At 39.0% G+C, this 25,671-nt stretch overlaps 1 protein-coding gene across 3 annotated transcripts in view; it reads right to left on the reverse strand.

Annotated features, from left to right (window-relative positions):
- Positions 1–1,039: 1,039 nt before the first annotated feature.
- ARHGAP20 (Rho GTPase activating protein 20) overlaps positions 1,040–25,671 on the reverse strand; it is a 100,870-nt gene continuing 76,238 nt past the window's right edge. For 2 of the 3 annotated variants that reach the window (XM_075851600.1, XM_075851601.1), the window contains exons 6-15: positions 25,551–25,635; positions 19,255–19,332; positions 17,458–17,524; positions 15,431–15,610; positions 10,590–10,768; positions 7,284–7,445; positions 6,620–6,729; positions 5,458–5,647; positions 4,426–4,540; positions 1,040–3,172 (exon numbers count right to left, since the gene is read on the reverse strand). In XM_075851600.1, coding sequence (XP_075707715.1) covers positions 1,329–3,172; positions 4,426–4,540; positions 5,458–5,647; positions 6,620–6,729; positions 7,284–7,445; positions 10,590–10,768; positions 15,431–15,610; positions 17,458–17,524; positions 19,255–19,332; positions 25,551–25,635 — 3,010 coding nt within the window. In that variant the 3' untranslated portion in view covers positions 1,040–1,328. The remainder of the gene's footprint in view (positions 3,173–4,425; positions 4,541–5,457; positions 5,648–6,619; positions 6,730–7,283; positions 7,446–10,589; positions 10,769–15,430; positions 15,611–17,457; positions 17,525–19,254; positions 19,333–25,550; positions 25,636–25,671) is intronic. The other variant, XM_075851602.1, reaches the window with a different exon arrangement.

Raw genomic sequence — 25,671 nt, forward strand, 5'->3', positions numbered from 1 at the left:
GCGCTAGCTCACATTTTTTCAAGGCCCTTTAATTTTTCTACTTCGCCCATTCCACTTTTTGCCACAGGCAGCAAAAAAACTGCATGTGGCAGTAAAAATGGTTGCCTGAGAGAGCAATATGCTTAAAGGGAATGTCCAATGTTGAATACTATTTTGGTTTATTTTGTCTAAATCTGTTCCAAAATTTTGTGCTGATTAATTTATTAATACATCTTTATTGCAGTAAGAGCTTTTTTTCCTGATACATAGCTCCAAATCTCCTGTATTGATGTAGATTTAAAAAATAATATGCTGTTTACTTTCAGCCACCACTAGAGGGAGCTTAGAGCTTACTGCATATGTATAAATTGAACTTAAAGGGGTTTTCAACCTTCTGACAACTGATGACCTATCCACCGGATAGGTCATCAGTACATGATCTGTGGGTGTCCGACACCCGGGCCCGGCATAGATCAGCTGGTCAGGTGCCTCCGTGCACCGGACGTACATGCCGGAAGCACTTCGCACCGGCCACAGAATAGCGGTCTAGCTGCAGTACTGTAGCTCTCCTCCTATTCAAGTGAATAGGAGTGAACCTGCAGTTCTGCAGCATGGCCGCTATGCTATGTGCGGAGCCAACTGCTTCCGGGTTCCGTACATAGCATTATGTGCCATAAAATCCGGTACCCGCAGTCCACCGAAGCGGTTAGTCGGTGCAGAACCCGGGTGTCGGATCCGCATCGATGATATACCGGTGGATAGGTCATCAGTTGTCAGAAGGTGGACAACCCCTTTAATATTAACACAGTATGCAGTTAGCCTATAAGCTCCCCTAGTGGTAGCTGCTGACAACCAGCATGTTATCTTTTAAATCTCTCTTTATTCGGGGGGATTTTGAGTTTTGTATAAGACAAACAAAGCTCCAACAAATCAGCACAGAATTTTTGACCTATAAACTACATGATGATAAAAGGAGATTTACTTTAAGACAAGCTACTCTCTCCTATATGTCCTGTATAGAAACCAAATAATATAAAGTAATGGACCTGCAGACAGGGGCTCTTTAACTTAATTTTCATTCAGACAACACAACACATATACCGATCCCGTATGTACGTTGGAATGAGTATCACTGTTTTCTGTTAAATGACATAAAATGGAACACTTTTATTAACATGTTTTTTTCTAAGAAAGACAAATACTGTAAATTTCTCGTAAAAAACACTCTACACTCGTTCACATAAATTAGACATAGACTCTTCGATAGTCAAAATAAAACCACTAGTTTGTATATCGAATGAAGAATGGGATGTCGGGACCACTGAACGTTAGGTTCTCCTAACCCAAACTTATACATAGGATTCTTCTGCAAAAAATCTTTGGTCAATGTCCTCAAATTTCGGGTCACTACAGCATTTTGCGTGCCAATCTTTGCCACCCTTAATAATGGGATTGTCACATTCTTGTGGGTGTTTTTTTTGTGTATGATTATCAGGCTGGAGAAATAAGTCTCCAGTTGTAGTGTTCAGCTTTGGAGACACACAAAAGTTTTTCTCTAAGTCACAATTTGCAATCCTAATTCCAGTGTCCACATTAGAAGGTAGCACTTTATTTTTTTTAAAACTGGCCACACGAATGCTGATATCCCTGCTGAGTGAAGTTTTTGTGGTGTCATCCTTTGTGCAAGACAAGTCCTCTTCTGGCTGGTGGATCGAATGTTCACTAGAAGACTTCAGGCTTGAATTGAGAAGTATGGGCTCCTCTAAGCTGCAAGAATTGGTAGACTTTCTACGGTTCCTCTGACTAAACAATGAAATATTATGACCGAGAAAAAGTGTTTGTGGCAATTGTGTGCTGTCTTGGCTGTGTGAAGATATCTCAATGTTTATGGAGACAGGAGATGGGAATATAAATGAACTACATTCCACTCCATTATCGCCATTTCCATTTCTGTCAAGAACAACCTTGTCTCCTGCACGTGTTAAAAGTTCCCGACTACTTACTTCTTCACCATACATAGAGGTGGAACTTCGAGGATTCTCCTCCTTATCTTTAGGTCTAAGTACTGTAGTAGGGAGTTTGGCTTCATAATCTGAGTTTGGCACAGGTAATTGTTCCCTAAACAGGGAACCTTCTGAAATTTCATGTATACCTGATGATAGTCCTTTTGTGGCATGGCCTGTATCTGTTTTCCGTCTGTCCTCGTGCTTGTCTGTCTTTTTTGATGACCAGATTTTAACAGCAGATCGGCTATTTTTTAACCATGCAATGGGTGGAGAGCTAACCAAATTGTTATTGTTTGGAAACACAACTCCATCTTTTCCAGTGATAAATGTGGTGCCATTACAAGGCTGCTTGCCCTCTTCAGCTGCCACAAATCCTGAAAAGGAATTTTCTCTAAGGAAATCTGGACTGAGTTCCACTTGTCTTTTGTGTTGCCGCAATGTGCAGTCCAAAGGTGAAGGCACTTCATTCGAGTTTAACACTGAATAGTCTGAGAACTGAGAAAAAGCACTGTCCAAGGAACTCAATGAAGATCCCGAAGGAGATGTCGCAGGAGAAGACAAGCTAGAACAACTAGCTCGAGAGCAAATGTTTAGTCTCAAAGCATTGGGTGGCAAAAGTCTATTGGGGGTGCTTTTTTTGTCACCTGTTTGCTTTTTATTGCCATTTTTACTAACGTCAATACCCAATGTCAAACTGCGATTTATAAGTTTTTGACCTTCAACTTGTAAATAGCGATGCTGTTTGAGATAATCTTTAGCTGACTGAGAGAGAGCATCACAGCTTGAGTTGTTCTCGGGTGGTGACTCATTAAGTTGACTGAACCTCGATGCCAAGATTCCAATAGCTGGTTCTGAGCAACGCCGGTGCCGCCTCACGTCTGTAGTAGAGGAGTACCCAGATATAGTGGAGCACAGAGAGTCCTCCTCAGATTGCTCATGTAATACTGATCGATGATGAGAAATTGCCGACATCTTCACAGGTGGTGTATGAGAAGAGCTATAGGTTTGGTTCTCTTCACTGTAGACATGATCCAGATCACAATCACTTAGCGTCAAAACAGAATCTCTGCTTCTGTTGTCATGTCTTCTTCTTGTGGGAAGACCACTGTACGGGGAATCTCCATCATCATTGAGTTCATTTTCCAGGCTATCGTAGGAAGAGTCAATATGCTTAAAAGAACAGATATCTAAAACGAGAGAAAATCTTGGTGTTAGAACCTGCTGTACTAGGACTTCAGTTACCTAAAATTATTGCAATGTTGTAATATGGTGTTTTTCGTTGAACAGATAGTAAAGGTGTTGTGGTGTTGTTTCTGGAAGAAAGCAGCTATGTTTTTCTAATCTAATACAACCCCTATAATGATTGATGCACAGAAGACTCCTACACCCAAGATGGAGAGGAAAAAAAAATAAAAATGTTTGCTATATTATTATGAAAATCCCTTATTTCTAAGTTGCCAGCCCATTTTTGTCTTCCTGGATGGGGCAGCAGCATGAAGATGCCAATATCCACCCATCCTGGGAGTTATATACAGTATAATCATATGGCGCTGTATCAAAGATAAATATTAGCCTATCACAACAGTCAGATATTTCCAGGCAGGAGACGAGTTTGTCATGACAAGTTTGGGGTTCTTGGCCCCAGGTCTAGCGCCCTCCATTGTTTTGTACCTTAATACACTGGTGAGCTCTCCTGCTTCTAGTGCAAAATGTCGTCGAATATTTTGCAGTAAATTCAATTAGAGCATTAATCTTTTTTTTGGTGACATACACAAGTGTTTTTAGGACTTTAGCAACTTTTTAAAGGATTTTTTAGAAGCTGGTGCGTATAATAGTTAAAAGAAAACTTCAGGCAAAAATGGTCGGAGAGACAAAGAGACTAGTCATATACTGCCCCGTCAGGCCCTGCATTAAAGGGTAACTAAACTTTCAGAAAACTTCTGACATGTCATAGGGACATGTCAGAAGTTTTGATCGGTGGGGTTCTGAGCACTGAGACCCCCACCAATCGCTAGAATGATGGGCAGAAGAACTTCGTTTCTGATCAGCTTTTTTGATTGGTGGGGGTCTCAGTGCTCGGATCCCCACCGATCAAAACTTCTGACATGTCACTATGACATGTCAGAAGTTTTCTGAAAGTTTAGTTACCTTTTAAGAATAACACAACAGTTTTGCCTGGGGTGCTCCTTTATTACATATCAATGATACATGTCCAAAAAAAACCCGAAAGGCAACAAAACAGCACATGTGAATACGCCCTTAAAATTTCTTGGTCAAAATAAATGAAGGCAATACTAATAAAACCTAATAAACATGTTGATTATTTAATATACCGTAAATCCTTCATAGGCTCTTCCACTGTTAAGATCCATGTGCATTTATTTACCCCAAAACATCCCAGTTTTGATCATATTTCAATATTTATAGTAATGTTCCTTACCGGAGCTATCCTCTCTGTTATCATCCTTAGCTGACAAGTTGACATATAACAATGAGATGTCATCTCCGAAAACCAAGCAGTAATTCTCTATCAGGAACTGAACAAGCACCGACACCTGAGGAAGAAGAATGAAACCTGCTCAGAGCTGACTGGACCCAGCAAAGTCCTTGAGTTTTCTCTTTGCAAGGGTGTAACTATAGGGAGTGCAGAGGGTTCGGTTACACCCTAGCCCAGGAGCCTGATGGGGCCCCAAAGGTCCCTCTGTCCCATATGAAAAGACTAGTACTAGCATGATAGTTGGGGACCCTGCTACAGATTTTGCATTGAGGCCCAGGAGCTTTAAGATACCTATCTATTTCTTAGGCTCTGTTCACATCTGCGTTGTGGGCTCCATTAGGGGCTTCTGTCACAGATCCGGCCGAAAACGAAAAATAAACAATTATGGATACCCAATGGAACCCATTAAAGTAAAATGGGTTTCCTCAGCCGCCGATGGTGTCCGCCATGTAACGGAATAGGCGCTTCTGGTATTTTTGCAAAACAATGCAGGTGTGAACAGGCCCGTATTTATATCTGTTTCTGGGGAAAGCTGGGTGACCCTTAGCTTTTTTAGACTCTCAAATGGCAAATCTGCCAATTTATGTAGCAAATTGGGAACATGGGATTTGTCACTGCATAGCCAGTACTGCATAGGAGTATTGGAAAGTCGGATGAGAACCCCTGTGGGTGCTGTTATGGAGGCCATATTTGTTGCCGTTGAACAGATAATACTAAGAAAAGGTTGAATACACTCTTTTACTGGTAGAAAGAACTCAAGAACGTATATTTATCAGGGCCTTAGCTTTAGGGGTGCAGAGGTAGCACTCACGCCCAGAGGCCCCTCTTCTATATAAGAAGACACCAGTACTATGAATTAAACATGGTGGAGGGGCACCCGATACAGATTTTGCATTGGGGCCCAAGAGCTACAAGTTACGCCTCTGATATTAACAGATGTTTTTACGGTAGGTGTCTATAGAAAACATGTGTTACCTTTCTTGTGAATTCACCCTCGATCTCTGGGCTGGAAGGGTTGGGCAGCCACAGAAGACTAGGAGAGATGCACACAGCAAGATTAAAGGCCGTCATTTGGTTGTTTTCAGAACGTTGCTCGATGCAATGTAAAACTCCAAACAAGTAGCGCAGCAGTGTGATGTTCACCTGAGGAAGCTTCTCTAGTAGTCTGTAAATACAAGGGATTATTTAAAGGAACATTCCAGGCAAAATACATTCACTGTGTTATGTCTTGTGCAGGGCCTGAGGGGGCGGTGCATGACACAGGAGTTCAAAGAATACCAAAGATAGAATCTCTGTGTCATGCTCCGCCCCCTCAGGCCATTGACATAACACAGTATATCAGTTTTGCTCAGAGTGTTCCTTAACATGAACTTTCGTAGGGAGCACGTGTTAGATCACACTAAACCACATTTATTTGATTTGAGCAATTGTGGAACAGTAGAACAATGTAAATTGAGCCAAAATAATTTAAGGGAGAAAATAATTGTCTGGAAAGCGGCGTCACATCCTATTAGGTCCTGACGGTGAGTACAGAGGTAGCCATACACGCATATCCATGAAAGCTATGGAAACCAATAAGCAATCCAAGGCTCTGTTCACACTTTCAATGTGGCTTTCGTTTATAGCGGAAGCCACAACGCTCTGCTGAATTCGTCATACAGCGGATACCACTGGTGCCCGACAGACCCCATTGAATTAGATTGGAGTCCATCAGCTCCAGTGTGGTGACCGTTGTTTTGACGGGAAAAGAAGCCATATATTTTTTTTCACATCTGATGGAATCAGCGAATCTCTGAACGATAAGTTTCCAGGAATACATTTCATTTTTAAAAGAGATGATGGCACTTCGGAACATGATGGCACTTAGGAACATGGTGGCACTTAGGAACATGGTGGCACTTAGGATCATGATGGCACTTAGGGTTAGTGGTGGATTTTCCCAGCAGCGAACTCCACCAATCTAACTTTTATGACTTGCCGGTTTGACAAATCTATTTTGGGAAAAGACCTTTTAGTCATCAACTAAACTTTGTTGAATATCTTTTTATCAGCATTTATGATAATTTCACATCTGACTGAAGGAGCTCTTTATAGTCATGTGAAATATGTAAAAAGCATGAAATAGGTAAATACTCACTTCTTAACAGCTTTTATTTTCTCCGCTTGACTTCCTTGATCCAGCACAGAAACCCATTTGTCACAGAGTTTAGATGAAAAGACACTGCCGGGAATATTACGAAGGAAATCCTAAGAGGGGGAAGAGATAATTTATTATATATCAGCATATTCCAGAAAGTGTATAAAGATGTCAACACATGGACTTCAAACATGTCTTGTGACTCAGGGTAATTTATTCTATCTATCTATCTATCTATCTATCTATCTATCTCATATCTATCTATCTATCTATCTATCTATCTATCTATCTATCTATCTATCTATCTATCTATCTATCTATCTCATATCTATCTATCTATCTATCTATCTATCTATCTATCTATCTATCTATCTATCTATCTATCTATCTATCTATCTATCTATCTATCATCTGTGTCTATCTATCTATCTATCTATCTATCTATCTATCTATCTATCTATCTATCTATCTATCTGTCTGTCTGTCTGTCTGTCTGTCTGTCTGTCTGTCTGTCTGTCTGTCTGTCTGTCTATCTGTCTGTGTCTGTCTCATCTCTATCTATCGATCGATCGATCTTATCTGCACTGATTTATGTTTCCATCTTCACCCATCAGTTTATTCGTATAATTGCAATTCAATCATATCTTCTTAAAGTCACGCATACCTTAAACACAGATGCAGTGACAAAAATAGATTCACATGCAAAATCAACATCAAATCCAGAGTTGAGCCTTTCTTTCATGTCTTTGCAGGATTTTACATTAGCAGAACGTCTAAAAATGCCTCTTGTGAATGGTCCATCTTGGCAAAGCACAGATAACATATCCTAAAGATGATGAAAAAATGATTTACGTATAGAATACAAACATGCCAGTGTAATGTGATTCTCACAACTTACTAAATTATTTGACAAGTATTCCCCTAAAATCAAAATGTCCCCAGTATAAAAGTATGTCTATCAAGAACAACAGGAGAGGCGAGAGAAGCGTGGGGAGAAGAGGAGAAAATATCCTAGTTTACCCATGTTGATCCAGAAGAAGGCCATATATAAATATAAGTCTTAGAGTCATCCTATTCTGTGAAGTTATTTTTTTTAATTTATATAGTTATAGAATCTACTATGGGGTCAAGAGGCTGAGAGGGCTCATTCAAGTGCAGGAACGGGGCCGAACAGAAAAAGCCTCCAAAGACATAGAGTTAAATTATATACAGTGATTCTTTCTTCTTGCAGTTACCACTAGGGGGAGCTCCTTACATACAGATTTATACAGTTACTATTAAAGGGGATGTCCAGCTTGGGGCTGTTTTATATACTGATGACCTATTCACAAGATAGGTCATCAGTATATGATCAATGGGGGTCTGACACATGGACCCCGCACCGATCCACTGTTCCGGGCGCCAGAAGCAATGTAGGGAAGGGTGCCGGTAGCAGAAGGCTCCTACCACTGTATAGTGGCTGTGCTGGAGTACTGCAGCTCTGTTCCTATTCAAGTGAATGGATCTGTAGTTGTATCTTGAATTACGATTAGTGATGGTTGGACCTGCATTGTAGACCTGTACGTGCTCGGCACTCAGCTGTATAGTGCTATACATTGCCATGGTTTGGTGTTGTATTTTAGCTTATGCTTACATTGTCATGTACAGACAGTGCAGTCATACATCATATGGCATTAATGTTCACAACACGCAATGTAAAATCAAAGAATTTTTTGTCTGCACGGTGCCAGTTCCCTAAAGCCACGCCAATGTTTAACAGCTACACTTTTCCAGACACGTACAACACTGCAGAAACTTAATATAAATGAAGATGAATTTCTTATTTTAAAGACACGTTGTTAAACACATGTTACCGCCGGGTCTGTTTTCATTGTGTAAAATTAGAATTTGTCTTGAGTGGTTAGAGCTGATTTTGAGTGGTTAGTAAGAAATAAAACATGTTTCATGTAGACTGTGATCTACTGCAGCCCCCTGTCCCTGGAGGCCCGTAGGCATTTGCCAAGTCATAATTGATAGGCCTCATGTATCAAAACTATCCCATTGGGTAAAGTGTTCCCCATAGAATCCAATCAAAGTTCAGTTTACATTTTTCAGTCCAGTGTCAAAGTTAGCTGAGAACGCCTTGATACATGTGGCTCAAAATCCCTTTAATCCGGCATCATTCGGACTTAAAAGTTGTGGTATAATAAAAAATTCTGGATTATCAGACATTTATGTAAAACTATATAAAACTGACTTGTAATAATAGGGAACCTTCAGGGATAAAGTCTGAAATAAGGGTCTACTTAAAATGCGTATGCAGTGCACTTTGGACACATTGGTTGGAAGTATTTACGGACGTACTGTATACCTCAGATGGAAGCATCTGACACATACAACTGTATATAGGCATACAGTGGCATACGTCACCCATAGGCTCCCATGTTAAAAATGTATACTGGTAGGTATAAGGTTTTTTTTAGCGGGATGCTTCTGTATGGAATAGTATAGACGACTATGCTATTCCAGACAGTTGAAAAAAGGTTTACCTCCGAGGTGGATGTCAATAGAACACTCTTTTGGCATCCATCAAGTAAATAAGCCCAATGGACACATTCAGCGTACGCACCAGGAGCTTTCCCGCCACATACACTTAAAGAGGCTCTGTCTCCACATTATAAGTGCCCTATCTTCTACATAATGAGATTGGCGCTGTAATGTAGATAACAGCAGTGTTTTTTATTTGAAAAACAATACATTTTCACCAAGTTACGAGTTACTTTAAATTTATGCTAATGACTTTCTTAATGCCCAACTGGGCGTGTTTTTACTTTTGACCAAGTGGGTGTTGTGGAGAGAAGTGTATGACGCTGACCAATCAGCGTCATACACTTCTCTTCAATAATTTATTCAGCACATAGTGATCTCGCGAGATCTTGCTGTAAAAGACAGCAAGCGTGATCTCGAGTAAGTGACACACATTAACGTTACCGAAGTGTCGGGAGTGTTTAATAGACATCGCGTCCTGGCTGGAGGTGATGTTTTTTTACTCTCAAGACACTTCAGTAACGTTAATGTGGGTGTAAGTAACAGCACACGCTGTGCTGAGTACATGAATGGAGAGAAGTGTATGAGGCTGATTGGTCACTGATTGGACAACGTCATACACTTCAAATACAACATCAGCTGCCATTACATTGTGTTTTTAAATCTTGTGAAAATTCTTATTATATTAGAGTTCTGTGTTTTTGGAAACAAGTGCTAGATTGTTAGATTTTCTGGATTATTAGATGCTGGATTAAAGGAATTTCACTGCACACAAAACATCTAAACAACCAATAGCTGAATAAACACTGATAGTATTAGAAACAACCAATCTTAAAACATTTAGAAAAATGTCCAACAAGCGATGTCATTGCACCAAAGACATATCCATTGTTATAAGGCCCCTTATGGTAAAATGGTCAAGAATCTCTTCAATATCTCCCAACTTTCTAAAAAGTTGACTCTGCTGATAAATTACCTAATATGATTTTATATGGGTTGAAATTACATTTTTCTGTTACAGAAATATGATAAAATTAATTATACATGCAACCACCACTAGGTGGAGCTCACTGCATACATTTATACAGCACTCACTGAACACATTACTAGGAGTAATAATCTGTATGTAAGGAGCTCCCCCTAGTGGCACCTGCAGGCAGAAATAATTGTATCCTTTAATTCTATGGAGGCAGGCAGTACAGTGTGCACCTTCTTTAGATGTGCCCTTGAGGGCACTACCACCTGTATTGTCCTGATGGTGGCCCTGCTTAAAATCATTGTTATTTGTTGTATAGGTTAAGCCACCTTCATTGAAATAGGTACACTGTGATTTATATGGCAGCTACCTATATTGTGAAGCAATATAGTAAGTTATTTATACAGCTGGCGCGTTTCCAGGTTATGCATGTTAAACTTAAAAAATGATTTTGGAAATTCTGCTCACCATGACAGCTTTGGGCAGGTTGTCATTCTCACATATGGATGGCAAGGAAAGTCCAAATAGTTTTCCAGGAGTTGAAGAGGTGGGAGAAAGAGGGATATTATCCAGCTGAGAGTTTGAACCGCGCCAAAAGGTCCAGTTTATGATAGAGCGTTTCCTTTTAAATGGCTTCTGGCTCGAATCTGGAGGAAAAAGTAAAAAGATTTAATAGAAGAGCTATACTGCAGCTCTTATATGTGTGTTTTGCTCCTTGGCAATGACCACAATTGTATATAAAGCAATAATTCCTTTCTTTGCTGGTTATGTCCTGAAATCCTCTGCACCAGTAATGATGACATCCCGCAAAGTCTGATAGATGACATGATTGTAGAAATAGGGATTAACACGCTGGGATCAGATGCTATGTGATATATGAGATAACTAGCTCACGCGTTTTACGTCTCCAGCACAATGGCAATGTAATGTAGGTCATTCTGTTTTTATTCCCTCTCGGTAAGTAGAGATAAGAATAGGACTGGCAGCACTCCAACAGCTAGAAAACGTCTCTTATTGTAGAAAAATTAAATGTGGACGCATTTGAGGCCAGAACACGGTAACTTAGATGCACTTTTTTTTTTTTTTTTTAAAACCAAAACCTGGAGTGGACCCAAATAAAGATGAGATTTTTTTTTCTTTTCCTATAGGATCTACTATAGGCATCAGAACGGCATCAACAGGGCAACTAGTTATGGTAATTAGGGCATTATTGTGTTAGCATGACAACCCCTCTCCGAATGCCCCATTATCGTTATATAGACGACATAGCAGGAGGTAGCCCACTTGGAAAAAAATGTCTTACAGGATAAGGGCAATAAAAAATGATATATATTCTTTCTCTTACTTAAATGTAAGTCTGCACTTACATTTACATATAAAACAGAGGTGAGAGATGGAGGGCAACTGCAGATACGTAGTAGGGCAGCTGGCGTTTAAAATTGCATGTGTGGAGGGGTCATTGGGGGTGGAGGTAAATGGAGAGTTTGTCTTATAAATAAGAATGCTAGGGGGTTGATGAGGAACTGGAAGGAGTAGGAAGTCAATAAAATGAACAATTTGCTGAACTCCAGGGACTGAGGGTGTAAGTTTGTGTATTTTGGGTGGGGGCTAGAATTAGAAACCCCTGCCTTGGGCTCCAAGATCTTGTTCCACCCCTGTACAGGTAGTAGGGAACAACCACGAATAAAGGATACATCCCTTCATGCCATTCCATATTCCTACATAAAGATGCAGTTTTGCCATTCAGGATTCTGGTACAACTAGATGACAACCCTTGTGGAGGCTGTACTGGCGGCCATATTGATTGTCACCCAGTTTTTCCAAAAACAGCAAAACTGAGAAAAAGCAGAACAGAATATTTAACGACTTGACAGAAAACGACGACTCATGGAGTTTTATCTACTGGTGATTTAATTTTTGGGAAAATGCCCTTTAACAACATGAGTCTGTATCTTTATCTTATTGTCAGCAATGTTTTTAGACTTCAAAAATGGACAATACAAAAGTGCTGCTGACATATCAATAGTTTATCCTGCGAGAGCACTCAGCCAACATATGCGTAAAATAATCATCACTCTTCTCAATCTAGGAAAACAGCCCCACCAAAGAAATGCTGGCCCTGAACGTGCCGTATATTGTTACAGCCAGGCCTAAAGCTGGGAGGGAAATACTACCGGATTTCTTTAACCCCTCTCACGGCCAAGGGTTTTAAAGCAACTTTATTTCCACATACAGAACGGTCTCAAGTTGCACATTCCCATTTACGATGACAGCGCTCGAGCCATATGTAACTGATAAAAAATTCTGGGTTCTGGGTGTGACAGCTCCGATATGACTTATAACAATCGCTGCCTGTTTCTTTTTACTTTTATTATTCTATATATTTCAGGCTTGGATCTGCGCTCTCCCTCCTGGGACTGGGTGGAAAGACTTTGCTGAAGACTTTAACTTATAAAAATATTTCTCTACATAACCCTTCAGTAACCCTCTGACTTCTCAACAAACGAGTGCAAAATACGAACTCAATTTTGAATTTGGAAGTTTGTTTTATCTATCTATCTATCTATCTATCTATCTATCTATCTATCTATCTATCTATCTATCTATCTATCTATCTATCTATCTATCATCATCTTTCTTTCTATCTGTTTCCTATCTCTTTATCTTTTGTTTTTGTTTCTCTAAAGTAATCTGGAATATTTGGGACTGCCTAAATACGAGATTACTAAAAGTGCTGGCCTACATTTTTGTATTTTATTTTTTTAATTACCTTGATCCTCAAGGCTTTGCAGACTGCACACGCTTGAGTTTTGGACGAGAACCTGCCAGTCCACCTTACTTACTTCTCTTGGGCTAGTATCTCTAATTTTTATCTACAATTCTCTAATCTGGCATATTTCGGACTACTTAGGTACCACATTTTCAAAAATGGTGGATTAATAAAAAATAAATAATTTGGATTAATTTTTCCGGGACTATATTATTGTCTCATATATTCTGCCCCTCTTGTGGCTATCTAGGTGGCAGATTATATAAAAATTGGGACTATTTAGGAGCCGCATTACCAAAAATGGTGGATTATTTTTAAATAATAAATAATACTGTGACCCCCAAGGCCTTTTTATTTGTCCATGCCAGAATATCGGATGATTTCTTGATAATCCACCAGTGGGATTAATTTTTGGATTCTTTTCTCTGGGAAAAAGTTTTTTCTATTTTGGGACTATTTTCTATTAACTTTGGGACTATGTAGGTGGCAGATTATAACAAAAAAACATTAATTGATTTAAAAAAACTGTGAAAAAAAACTGATTTAAAAATACTGTGACCGCAAGTCTTATTAATTGGAGTATGCCGGATTTAGAATTAGTTTTTGGTAATCCCCTACTTGGATTAATTTCTGGAATACAATATTTTAATATTTAGGGTATGTTACATTTGGCTTAGATCAAGTGAGTGATAGAACAAGAAAATTGAAGGTGAGACTTGATATACAGGTGCATCAATACCATTACGCCTTCTCCTCACCCTTTACTTTTCTCTCAGAATTTAAATGGATTGTCCAGAATTAGAACAAAAGGAACTTTTTTCCCCAAAAAAACAGCGCCACTCTTGTGCATGGGCTGTGTCTGGTATTGCAGTTTATCCCTTTTGACTTGAGCGGTAATGCTAGACACAGCCTATGTACAAGTAAAAGATGACTCTTGTTTCTAATGCCAGACAACCCTTTTAACTTTTTGTTATTTATATAGGTCTCCCACTTAGAAAAGCATTTTTATTCTTCATTCAATAAAAAGTTTTATTGTCTTGGGATTTTTGATTTACACTATAGTTTTAGCGATAGACTATGATCTATAAATAAAGAGTTTTTGTCAGGAAATGCCATCACTTGCTAATCAATGGGGGTCAGAGTGCTGGGACCCCCACCGATCCTCAAGATCCTCAAAATGAAGCGACAGCATCGGTAGTTTAGTCCTGTGCTCCTTGACTGATTTTCTAGTTCTCTAGGGGGGGGGGGTCTATTTTTAGTTCCCGGGTGACACTCGCATTTAGAAATGTTTAATGGTCAGGTTATATATGTGGGAATGACCTGTAAGTGACAATGGGCTTTACAGATCAATCTTCACAGGCTGGGTTATTATTAGCGCTCATGAAAGCTGCTTACCTCCTGCTATAGACCACTGCCGGATGCTGGCTCTTCGAATGGTTTTATTTTTGTTTATTTAATCAATGTTTTTGTGATTTTAAGCACTTTCTGAATTGACTTATTAATTTTTTTACTTTTTTATGATACAGCTTCTATGTACCTTGTATACATAGAAGCTGTATCGTCTTCTCTCAGACGATTACGTCAGTGCATCTGAACTGATGGCTCGGCTGAGAGCGGGTTGTGTGTGTTTTTGACCCACAGGATCCACCTAATATCAATCATGTTTTTAAAGCTGGCAGATAACTGGTGGCCTAACACTTGTATGGCAGACAGCTATCTCCCTCAACTTCCTCATAAACATTCATGTTCAGAATAGAGGAGTGTGCAGGTTTATTTCAATAGGGAGAGAGAGACAATCCGCTGCCAGACACTTCTGCACAGAAATGGATCGGGCATGTTGAAATCCAACGTGCCCGATTCTCGTTTTCCCCAACATCTGCTGTTGACAGACAGATCTGCTGACATTAAGCTAATGTTTATGGATAGTCTTAGGGTCCATTCAGACATTAGGTTTGAGATGCGGTTAAAACCGCACCTAAAAAATGTGCTAAAAACTGCATGCATTTTTAATGTGATTTGGTGCGCTTTTCGATGCAGCTGCGGTAAAAAACCGGAGAATGGAAAAACGCTCAAAATTGCTTTGAGAATGCATCCGATGCTTTTTTTTCCGATGCCACGTCTGAATGGACTTTTAGTTCTTGTTGCAATAGCTCCAAACATTCTAGAATCTACAACAGCAGAGTACATGCAATTCGATATAAAACTACAATATAATATGACCATAAGTTGTGCCAAATGACAAACTTAACGCTACTGCATCTTACAAACTCAGCACTGCTACATCTGTTTATAACACATATGTATTTCAACATAACCCTTTATTGCATTAGATTTTTAAAAATTCTCGGTTGTAGTAGTTGAAAACTGTGTAAGAGGATGGTTTCCGAAAAACTTTGCTGAATATGTGTAAACGTGCTGTACATTCTAGGAAAATACGTCAGGCGAGTGGAATGCGCGTTTCTCCCCTCTCATTTAGTCAGATCGCAGTAATAACAGACTGGTTGGGCTGAATGAGCCCTCTGTAAGGTGGAGGACTCACCGGCTAGCTGCTGACATGTGGCCAGGCGGCTGGGCTTCAGTATGAACTGACACTGCATCTCCCTGGGCAGCTGCTCCATAAGGAAAGGCCCCTCCAGATTTATGGAGTCTTTTGTCCCCTGTATTTGAGGCAAAGCGTCACGAATATGGCTTATTTTAATCCCAAATGGATATTCATGTCCTGTGAGAGAATAAAAAAATAAATTTTAATTTTGCAAGGTCTATTAAACATTTGCATATATACATAATGTAAAATTCCTTTAATCCGGAATCACACGGACCTCATAGGTGGAGCTAGTAAAATATATTCTATTATCAGAACTATTTCCCATTCTATTCTCTCTGCTTAGTCTTTTGCTTATTCTCTATCGGACTTTATGAATTACCGGATGCCGGATTATCGGAATTTTAGAATATATGTAATGGAATTTTAGGAATGTCTATTAATTGGAAGGGATTCCCTGGAAATTGTTAAATATGACATGAAAAATCTACTATTATAAGAGGCTGTCATTCAGCTTTCTCTGAATCCTGAAGAGTAAATCTGTCTAGTGTTGCAGTGATACATTATATGCAGGGATATCACTTCATAAGTAGGAAGAGTTGCCATCCAGAACTCTAGAAAAACTGGGTACCAACACTTCTGGGAGTTCTTTTTCTTAAATACTTGCATTCCCCATGGAATAACCATTCTAGAGCATCTTTTCTTAGAACTCTGCATTATGCTGTTCCTCTGTTATTCCTCCTGAAAATGTATGAATGCATTGCTGACAGTGTTATATTATTGTCAATAGGGTGTGTCTCTACATGTTCCATTAATAAGGGGAATGCTAACATCCAGTTGTCAGTATATTGATACATTTACAGGAGGAATAACAGAGGAATAGGACAATGCAGTTCTAAAAAAAGATGATCCAGAATTATTTTTTAATTATGTGTGTGAAAACATCAAACTCTAGATTTGCACTAATAAATATCTCTTGTGCTAGTCCGTGTCTGACGTTGGCTTCAAAGATTTATCAGCATCAGTCTATTTTCTTTAACGCTTGACATTTTTAGTTATTTATGTGATGTATATTTAGCATAATCTGTTTTCCCTCGCAGTGCTGTGAATAGCTCACACATCTGCTCAGGACAAACAGCTTTCATCCCAATTTGTTTTTCTTCTACTCTATCTAATGGGAGTTTTATTCTTTTTGTTATAATATTTAGAAATGCTTACAATATACACTTAGGACAAATTGGTTAGGAGGTATTTATTTCCAGTACAGGGTTTAATTATTTTTATTATTGCTCCATTGCATCTAGAATGCAAAATGAAGCAACTTTGCAAATATTCTTGTTTACAAATATCCTACTGTTTTGTGTCTACAGCTCCTATGCAAACCTATTTGTTTCTATGGTAACAGACTACAAACACACTCTGTGTAGTCTGATTCTGCAGTCATACTCCCTTCTATCTGTTCATATATTTTTGTGAACATTATGAATGTAAGGTAAACAATATCTAGAGTTCTACCTAGAGAATATCTCCAAACACAGATCCGGGGGACCATAACCGAAGGGGTGGTGTTTGTATTGAGGTTATCCATAATAGGGCCATTTAACACATCTGCGACTTTTCCATCTATCTGGCCTAAACAACGTCCCTTGGAGATGCAAATTTTGCTGCTAAAATGTTGTATGTCATCATTTGTAACATTTTAATGGCGCAGTTTATACGCCTTTGGTGTCAACTTCTTTTATAAATGCGGGCAGAAGAAAATCTACCTTTGTGAAAGTTTTACATGCTCAGAATAGTTGGTCGATGACTTAAGACACCTTTACAGTATGACATCCTTAAAGGAAAACCTCAAAGGATCTGAAACCATAAATCAATGGCCTGTAACAATGGCAGATCCCTGGCCCATAATGATTGCGGAGACCTGTTATTTATGCATTCCTGTCATATCACCGCACTATTGATTTTCTGACTGTCTCCATTGAAGAGCTTACGCTAAAACAGTAGTTGACATTCCTTGAGCATACCTATAAGAGGATAAGGTGCATCATCTTTGCCCGAGGTGACCCACAACTGGTAATCTGTTTCTGAGCCCTGCAGAGAGAACACAACACAGGATGAGCCGAGAAACATTCACTGTCCTCAGGCTGTTATAACACGTGGATGGCGAAGAACCCACCATGGGATGGTGACGTCAGAAAGGCCGTAATCCTGTCAGGGTTATGAAAACAAACTCTGAGAGATGAAATGTATTATCTGTAACAAGGTTTTACTGAGTGATCCCTGCTGCACATTACATCACATTGCAAGGATAATAATATATTATACAAAATGCTATTGTGATCTGAATTAGAGCTGATCGGTAGTTATAATATATACGACAGGCGGCCCAGAGTCAGGAAATTGATATGATTCTAATGTGAGAGAAGAAGACTGACGGCACAGGAAATATTTATCCTACGTGCTTACTGACATTAATCCCAGGGAGAAATCCGAGTCCCAGACCAACGAAAGCATTGAAGAACGGGTGGGACGTGGTCTTAAAGGAAATGTATGACCATGAAAGAATATTGTAGTAGGTTCTCTAAAATGTTTAAAGGCTATGAACGCCTTTGCAGAAATTTTTTTGTATGATTACTATTGCATTGTATGAATTTTATTAAATAAAACATATTTACAATTGGTTTTAATTGAAAATGTTGTACAGTGTCTGTTCTGCAGCTTATATGTTTTACAATACAATAGAAGCTGCTGGATGCCGTTCAGTGTTTAGTCTGACAGACCAGCTTATTGTCGGCTTCTCTCTAAACTTTCTCTCTCTGCTCTTCTAAACTAATCCAGGCTGACATCTTTACAACCAAAGAAAATAAACATAAATCAAATAAGGCGGGCCAATGTTCAGTTGAATGAGCGCTCGTAAGAACACTTGTTTCTGAGCATTTTCATGTGTAAAAAGGACAGCGATCAGCTGATGAACGAGTAAACGCTAGTTCATCGGCGGAACTACAAACCAAATAATTGTCGCTAGTCGGCAGCACATCTCCCTGCGTAAACTGGGAATGTGCTGCCGACTGGATGCAAATGCATAGGGATGAACGATCGTAGTAACAATCGTTAGTCCCCATACATTACTGACAATTGTGAATGGAGCTAACAGGCGCCAACGTTCTGTATCGTCGATTGGTACTCGTTTTCACAGCCAGTATCGGGTCATCTAAAGAACCTATAGAACAGAGTTTAAAAGAGCAAAGAGAGAGGCTAGAGATAAGCCAACGGTCAGCTGTTCTGTCAGACTACGCACTGAACGGCATCTAGCAGCTTATATTGTATTGTAAGACATACAAGCTGCAGAACATAAACGGTGCAAACTTTTTAATTAAAACCAATTGTGTTAAAACAATGTTTTTTAAAAAAAAATTAAATCCATATATAATAATAATAATAATAATAAATGTCTGCAAGGGTGTCCATATCCTTTACATTTTCCATTTAACTCTTGTTTTCTATAGAATAAGTGGCCAGATATCCTGGTGATATATACTCCCATATCAATAATTCTGGACATACATGGCCCAATTCTACCGCCCAAGCTCATGATCAAAAAAGTATTATGTAGTTACACCTGATGATGTAGGTGATATACCCGCCAGTTTATGGCTACCGAAAAACTAATTTACCACTACTAAATTGCCTGTATATATATATATATATCTAGCACTTGGTCTATGGTGGTTTGTAATAACCAAACCGGTAAAGTGACTCTCACATGTATAAACACAAATAACTTTAATATAATGTGTTAAAGACACTAGCTGGACACTTACCTCCACACCAAATTGCTGCAAGGCCATTTTAATGACATCAGTCACGGTGTCTTCATTGGTGACTGTCAGAGTTTTTGACTATGGAAAGAAATTAAATATGACCAAAATAATATATAAACAAGAGGAATTACCAGTATGCAGTAAGCACCAAAGCTCCCTCTAGTGGTGGCTGCAAGTAACCAGAATGTTATCTTTTAAATCTATGTCTCCGCAGGGGATTAGGAGCTTTTTTTCAGTAAACAAATACTCTGAGCACTAAAAATATATATTAAGGAATAAATCAGCACAAATATTCTACCCAGTAAAAAAAGCTGAAACCTGACAGATCCCTTTAAAGAGTTGAGAGCCGTTAGGATCCAGCAGTCTGAGAGTGATCTGGTCCCCGGGGTATTAAAGTTCATTGGTCTCTTGCCAGCCATAATACACTTGGTTTGGGTAAATAAATTGAATTCATAGAGCAGTTCTCACTTACATTTTATGTTTTGCCAGCCCCGCACTTCAACCTTAAGGAGTGTTGCAAATGACTGAGGGGTCATAAGCCCCTTCAGGTCATGGTCTTTTTGGCACTGCTCTAATTCCCAAATGGTCAGTCTACACCCATTGATAATTCTATATGTTTGCGTGAGCCCCAAAAAAGCGAAATTTGATGGCGAGACCCACTGGGTACAATGACCAAAGTGAGTGACATGGTGCTGAAAAATATGGCACTACTTTACCAACAGGTAAAAATAGAACGCGATATGCCATCAATGCAGAAAGAATTCATATTTTTACCATACAATGCAATTATGAATCCTGTTTATAATGGCTGTTCCAGGTTTGTTTGGTTTGTAGCTTTAATCTCTACAAGGTTTATAAAAGTTCTCTTCCAGCAACAGAGCTTAAGTAGAACCGCGCAGAAGATAAATGACCATGTCAGCCTGGAGTATAGAACGTGTGCCACAGAAATGCATTCCTTCCCCCCAAGGTCCGACATATGATTGAGTCTGTACCAGGTCACTGCTTTCAAATTTGGCACCAAGAAAAGACACGTTTCATGCCACATTTTTTGCTGATCTAGAAAAAGCCTGCGGTCAGTCCGGCAGATCAAAAAATAAAGGCTGACATACCAGAGATTAGAACTTACTAATAGATAGCTGTCAGCGGGCACTTACCACTTCACCACTGAGAGCGCAAAATGCAGCTGTCTCTTTATTGAGAGATTTCAACAAGAAGTCTAATTTTATGTGTGTCATTTAAAGGGGCATGGCTGCTTATTTTCCAAGCCTGAGGACCACCTTGTATAATAGGACATGATGTCCAGAAGTATACATGATTCTCTCGGCCCTGGAAGACTCTTTTGCATTATGACACATGGAAAAGTTATTACAATGTAGGAGTCTCTCACCGTGCTGCTATTTAAAGATGTGGAGAATTTATTAAAGGGATATTTGTACATTTATACATGTCGATCACACACGTCAGAAGACACGTCAGTTGGGTCTGGGAGCAGGAAACTTATAACTGAGTCCTTACACTTGTTTCCAGCTGTTTTCATAACTTTCATTAACTTTGAGAACAGGTACCAGACCCATTAGTTGAGGGCATAGATCTGGGTTCTAGATCCTACAACCCCAACAACATGATGTTATGACATGTCTCACTGATAGGCCAGACAATACGGGAGCGTAACTAAGCAAAATGCGTCAGAATTCTGATGCAAATTGCACCCAAAAAAGTGGAGACGCTTTTTGCACCCACCATAGCGATTTCGAAATTGTCTAGAAAAGTGGTGTGGCTTAAGGCCCTATTAGATGGAGCGATTATCGTATGAATTTTTTTTATAATTGTTTGAATGTAAGAGATAATCGCCATGTGTAATAGGGTGCAATGATCGAACGACGAACAATAAATTGTTGGGTTTCTGCGGATCGGTCACATATACCTGGGTGAAATATTATCGTTTGTCGCTGCCATATCCCCTCGTCTAATCAGAAGTCTTTCAATCGTTAGCAGTTTAGAGATGAGGTGTGGGCGAACGAGCAGCGATCACAGCAACGACTGAACAGCGAAAATCTTTAGCAATTATTGTCAAATTTTTTAGACTGTCTATTGAACGTAAATGACTAAATAAATCGTCACTCATCGCTCGTTCATGAAAGATCTGCCCGTTTAATAGACACTTTAGAGGAGTCAAAAATGAGCAAATTCCCTATTGATAACTCTCCCACATTGCTTTACTTGTAATGTATACAAACCCAGGAACATGTACAGAAAAATATCTCTTCGTGTGTGCATGTGCATTTTTTTTTTTTACAGACTTTTAATACAGTTTTAGTAAACAAATCTTTGATAAGAGAAGCGTTCACCACTTATTTTTGTATATTACTTATAGCAGCTTAATATTCGATTGTACTTTAATAATAATATCCACAGTGCTATTTCTGGTGCATGTCCCAAATACATAACCAGTTCTGCCTTTTTAAATACATGAAAATGACAAATCTCTGTAGGTGCAGAATTTGTTTTGCTTCTTCTCTATTGCACTCCCTGGCAGTACAGACAAGAAAATCACGCAAGGCTATGGGTGTGCTCAGTAACACTCGCCTGGCAAACACCTCCACATCTCGATCTAGAGGCCAAGATAACATCCGTCCTTCCAAATTGAGGTGGAACTCAATCCCTGAATCAGAACCGGTATGATAAATAATTAATACATTATTGTATAATATTATATATCTTTATTTATTTATATGGGGTTGTACCAGAATTGGCAATCATCACCCATCCATAGGTCTGATTGCTTGTGGACCCACCACCGGAACGCCCTCTGATCGCGAGAACGGGGGTACTGAACCTCCCATTCCTTCTCACTCTTTGACTGCAGTGAGGAGGAGCTTGAATGGAGCGGCGGTTGAACATGCACACTGCCGCTCCATTCAATGTCTATGGGACTGACGGAAACAGCCGATTAGAACGCTCGACTGCTTCTGTTAGTCCCATAGATGTTGAATGGAGCGGCAGGTCCATGTTCGACTTCCGTTTAAGTAGATAGATAGATAGATAGATAGATAGATAGATAGATAGATAGATAGATAGATAGATAGATAGATAGATAGATAGATAGATAGATAGATAGATAGATAGATAGATAGATAGATAGAGCAAAACTGAGTTTGTCTAAATCAAAAAATCATGACTTGGTCATTCCTATGACTCCTGCACTACAAGTCCCAGCATGACAAGTGCAGCGACAGTTTTATGTAAGAGTAACTGACGAGCCCTGATGGACTATTTTTATATGACTTTTAGAAGTGGACTGCCAGTAAAGTAAAGAAGATTAACTGTAACATAAACTGTCTGTGAACTGTCATGTAATGTGGGATAATTATCAGCAAAGGTCCTCACCCCAGAGCTAAATATAGATAAGTATCTGTGAAGTAGACAGAAAACGCTAATGCTGATTTCATAAGGGGAAAGTAAATCTCACTGCCTGTGTATTGTGAGATCTACACCAAGAATAAACATATGGCTGCACGTCTGTGGGGTTGGTCAGACATGAGAGGACTACACGGCATAGTGTTCAGAATTGATTGACTTCTCTTACAAAACAAAGCAGTGATGTACATAGAAGAGAGGGGGCCCCCATAGTACGTTTTAAACTAAACGCCCCATTATGCTTCCAGGTTTTGCCACCCACTACAGAAGCGCCTGGTGTTTCTTTCTCCCTCCACACCCTTTTCCCAACACTTGGGCCAATTCCCGACCCCTTGCTATCAATGCAGTTTCTCTGGAGAGGGTCCTGCGCAAGTTATTGTCTCCCAGTAGCAAAGGGGATGAGACCAACCACGTACTCCCTAGTGTAAAAAAAACAAAAAGTCGAATTGTATCTACGGTGAAGACCAATGGCTTGAGCACCATCACGGTATTACAGTAGTTATAACTGGTCAACAACTGAGATTGCAATTACAAATGCGCAATGTAGAGGACATAAGATTCCACCTCTGGAATGCTATTTAACCCACAGTCACCACAAGTGGGAGACAAATAAATGTTCATCTGTAAGCTACAGAAGATGGCACTGTAGGTGGAGAGGCTGTTATTGGGGAAGGAGATTCGGGCCAGACAGGAAGTGGGTGTGTGAGGTGTTTCCAGTCAGTGCATGCGTGAGAACTGTTCCAGAGGAGGCCTGTGTGATCTGTGTGCAGAGGAACAGGCCAGTGAGTACCCTGAGTGAAAACAGCCACAGCTGAGAAGAGAAGGTGGCCAGACACCGGCAATCTGAGTGGGGGGGGGGGGGGGGGGTTTCAGCGCCTGAATAATTCATACAGAAAAGAGCACCTGGTATCTAGAGAACATAAAACAAAGGGAGGTAAAGAGAGCATCATCGTAGACTATATTGTGAGGCCTGAGTTGTCCCGTTTAACTATTCTGATATTATCCAGTTCAATTGAGAAAAACTTTGCAAAGTATTGCAGGTTGTCGCTGTTGCCAATACTAACGGACTGACTAAATAAATTTATATATATATTCAAACTGTTGCTGCTACATTGTTAAAGTTTGTTGCATTAACTTCAGTAACGATTAAATAACAACAACTGTCTAGTCATTGGTCACCCGTCCACCTGCACAGCTACACCAATATCTTTATGGCGGTAAGTAGCAAGTCAGTAAGATTCTTAAAGTGGATCCTCCCATAGAACGTGGGCTGTATGTACAGTAGTGAGTCCCTCTCAGCTGATTGGCCAAGAGGGGTCATATGACTGCTTCCATGGCCCCATAACACGAATGGTGCCATGAAATGGAGCCATGTGATCCCTCATCAAACCAGGAATATGTGTTTGAACTAAAGTCACTTCATGAACTGTGAACTATTGTGTGTAGCAAAATCATTTTCATAGACCCAGAGACAGACTGTAAAAGACCCTGTGCCCTGATACCCATTGTCGACGAGGTTAGTTATTTACAGTTGTAGGAAACCTGTACATGGGTCAAGCATATAATGTTCTTAGTATTGTACAATGAATAATGGGAAGAACAGTCTATCTTTGGACCTTCACTAGGAGACATGACTGCGTTATTATATGTTATGCTAACTGAGCATGGAATTCAGGAACGCAACGAAACATCGACCGGGTCAATGTGCTGGTATCCTTGTTACTAAATTATCGTGTATCATCAACCAATACAAGAAGATGTTGTATTTGGCACTAATACCCTTTTGTCAGAGACTTTGGTGTATTTATTCAAGTACCATTCATCCCAAAAACAATCATCTATCTATCTATCTATCTATCTATCTATCTATCTATCTATCTATCTATCTATCTATCTATCTATCTATCTCTTTATCTATCATCTATCTATCTATCTATCTATCTATCTATCTATCTATCTATCTATCTATCTATCTATCTATCTATCTATCTATCTCATATCTATCTATCTATCTATCTATCTATCTATCTATCTATCTATCTATCTATCTATCTATCTATCTATCTATCTATCTATCTATCTATCTATCTATCTATCTCATATCCATCTATCTCATATCTATCTATCTCATATCTATCTATCTATCTATCTATCTATCTATCTATCTATCTATCTATCTATCTATCTATCTATCTATCTATCTATCTATCTATCTATCTATCTATCTATCATCTATCTATCTCATATCTATCTATCTATCTATCTATCTATCTATCTATCTATCTATCTATCTATCTATCTATCTATCTATCTATCTATCTATCTATCTATCTATCTATCTATCTCATATCTATCTATCTCATATCTATCTATCTCATATCTATCTATCTCATATCTATCTATCTATCTATCTATCTATCTATCTATCTATCTATCTATCTATCTATCTATCTCATATCTATCTATCTATCTATCTATCTATCTATCTATCTATCTATCTATCTATCTATCTATCTATCTACCTATCTCTCTAATATCTATCTATCTATCTATCTATCTATCTATCTATCTATCTATCTATCTATCTATCTATCTATCTATCTATCTATCTATCTATCTATCTATCTATCTATCTATCTATCTATCCAACCCTTCTAATTAGAAATGACTTCCATTAAAGCTTCCACAAGCATACTGTGTACTGAAACATTTATTCATATAAAATGCATTGCTCCACCACAGAGAAACACAGAAAGAAATACATAATGTCCTGAGAAAATGCCTGCAGCGCGATGTGATCCTAAGAAATATTATCCTAAGCAGGGATACAGATGTCAAAATAACGAAGTGAAATATAATGTGGTCACCAAAACACTTACATAGGCACAGTTCCCAATATCCTTTGTAATGATCTTTAGAGGGATTACTTTAGGGTGGTCACTTTCCTTTTCTTCTTTGATGTATCTAAAAGTATATATAAAAAAATAATAATAGTTAAGA

Source organism: Rhinoderma darwinii, chromosome 2 (assembly GCF_050947455.1).
Source record: "Rhinoderma darwinii isolate aRhiDar2 chromosome 2, aRhiDar2.hap1, whole genome shotgun sequence".
NCBI lineage: Eukaryota > Metazoa > Chordata > Amphibia > Anura > Rhinodermatidae > Rhinoderma > Rhinoderma darwinii.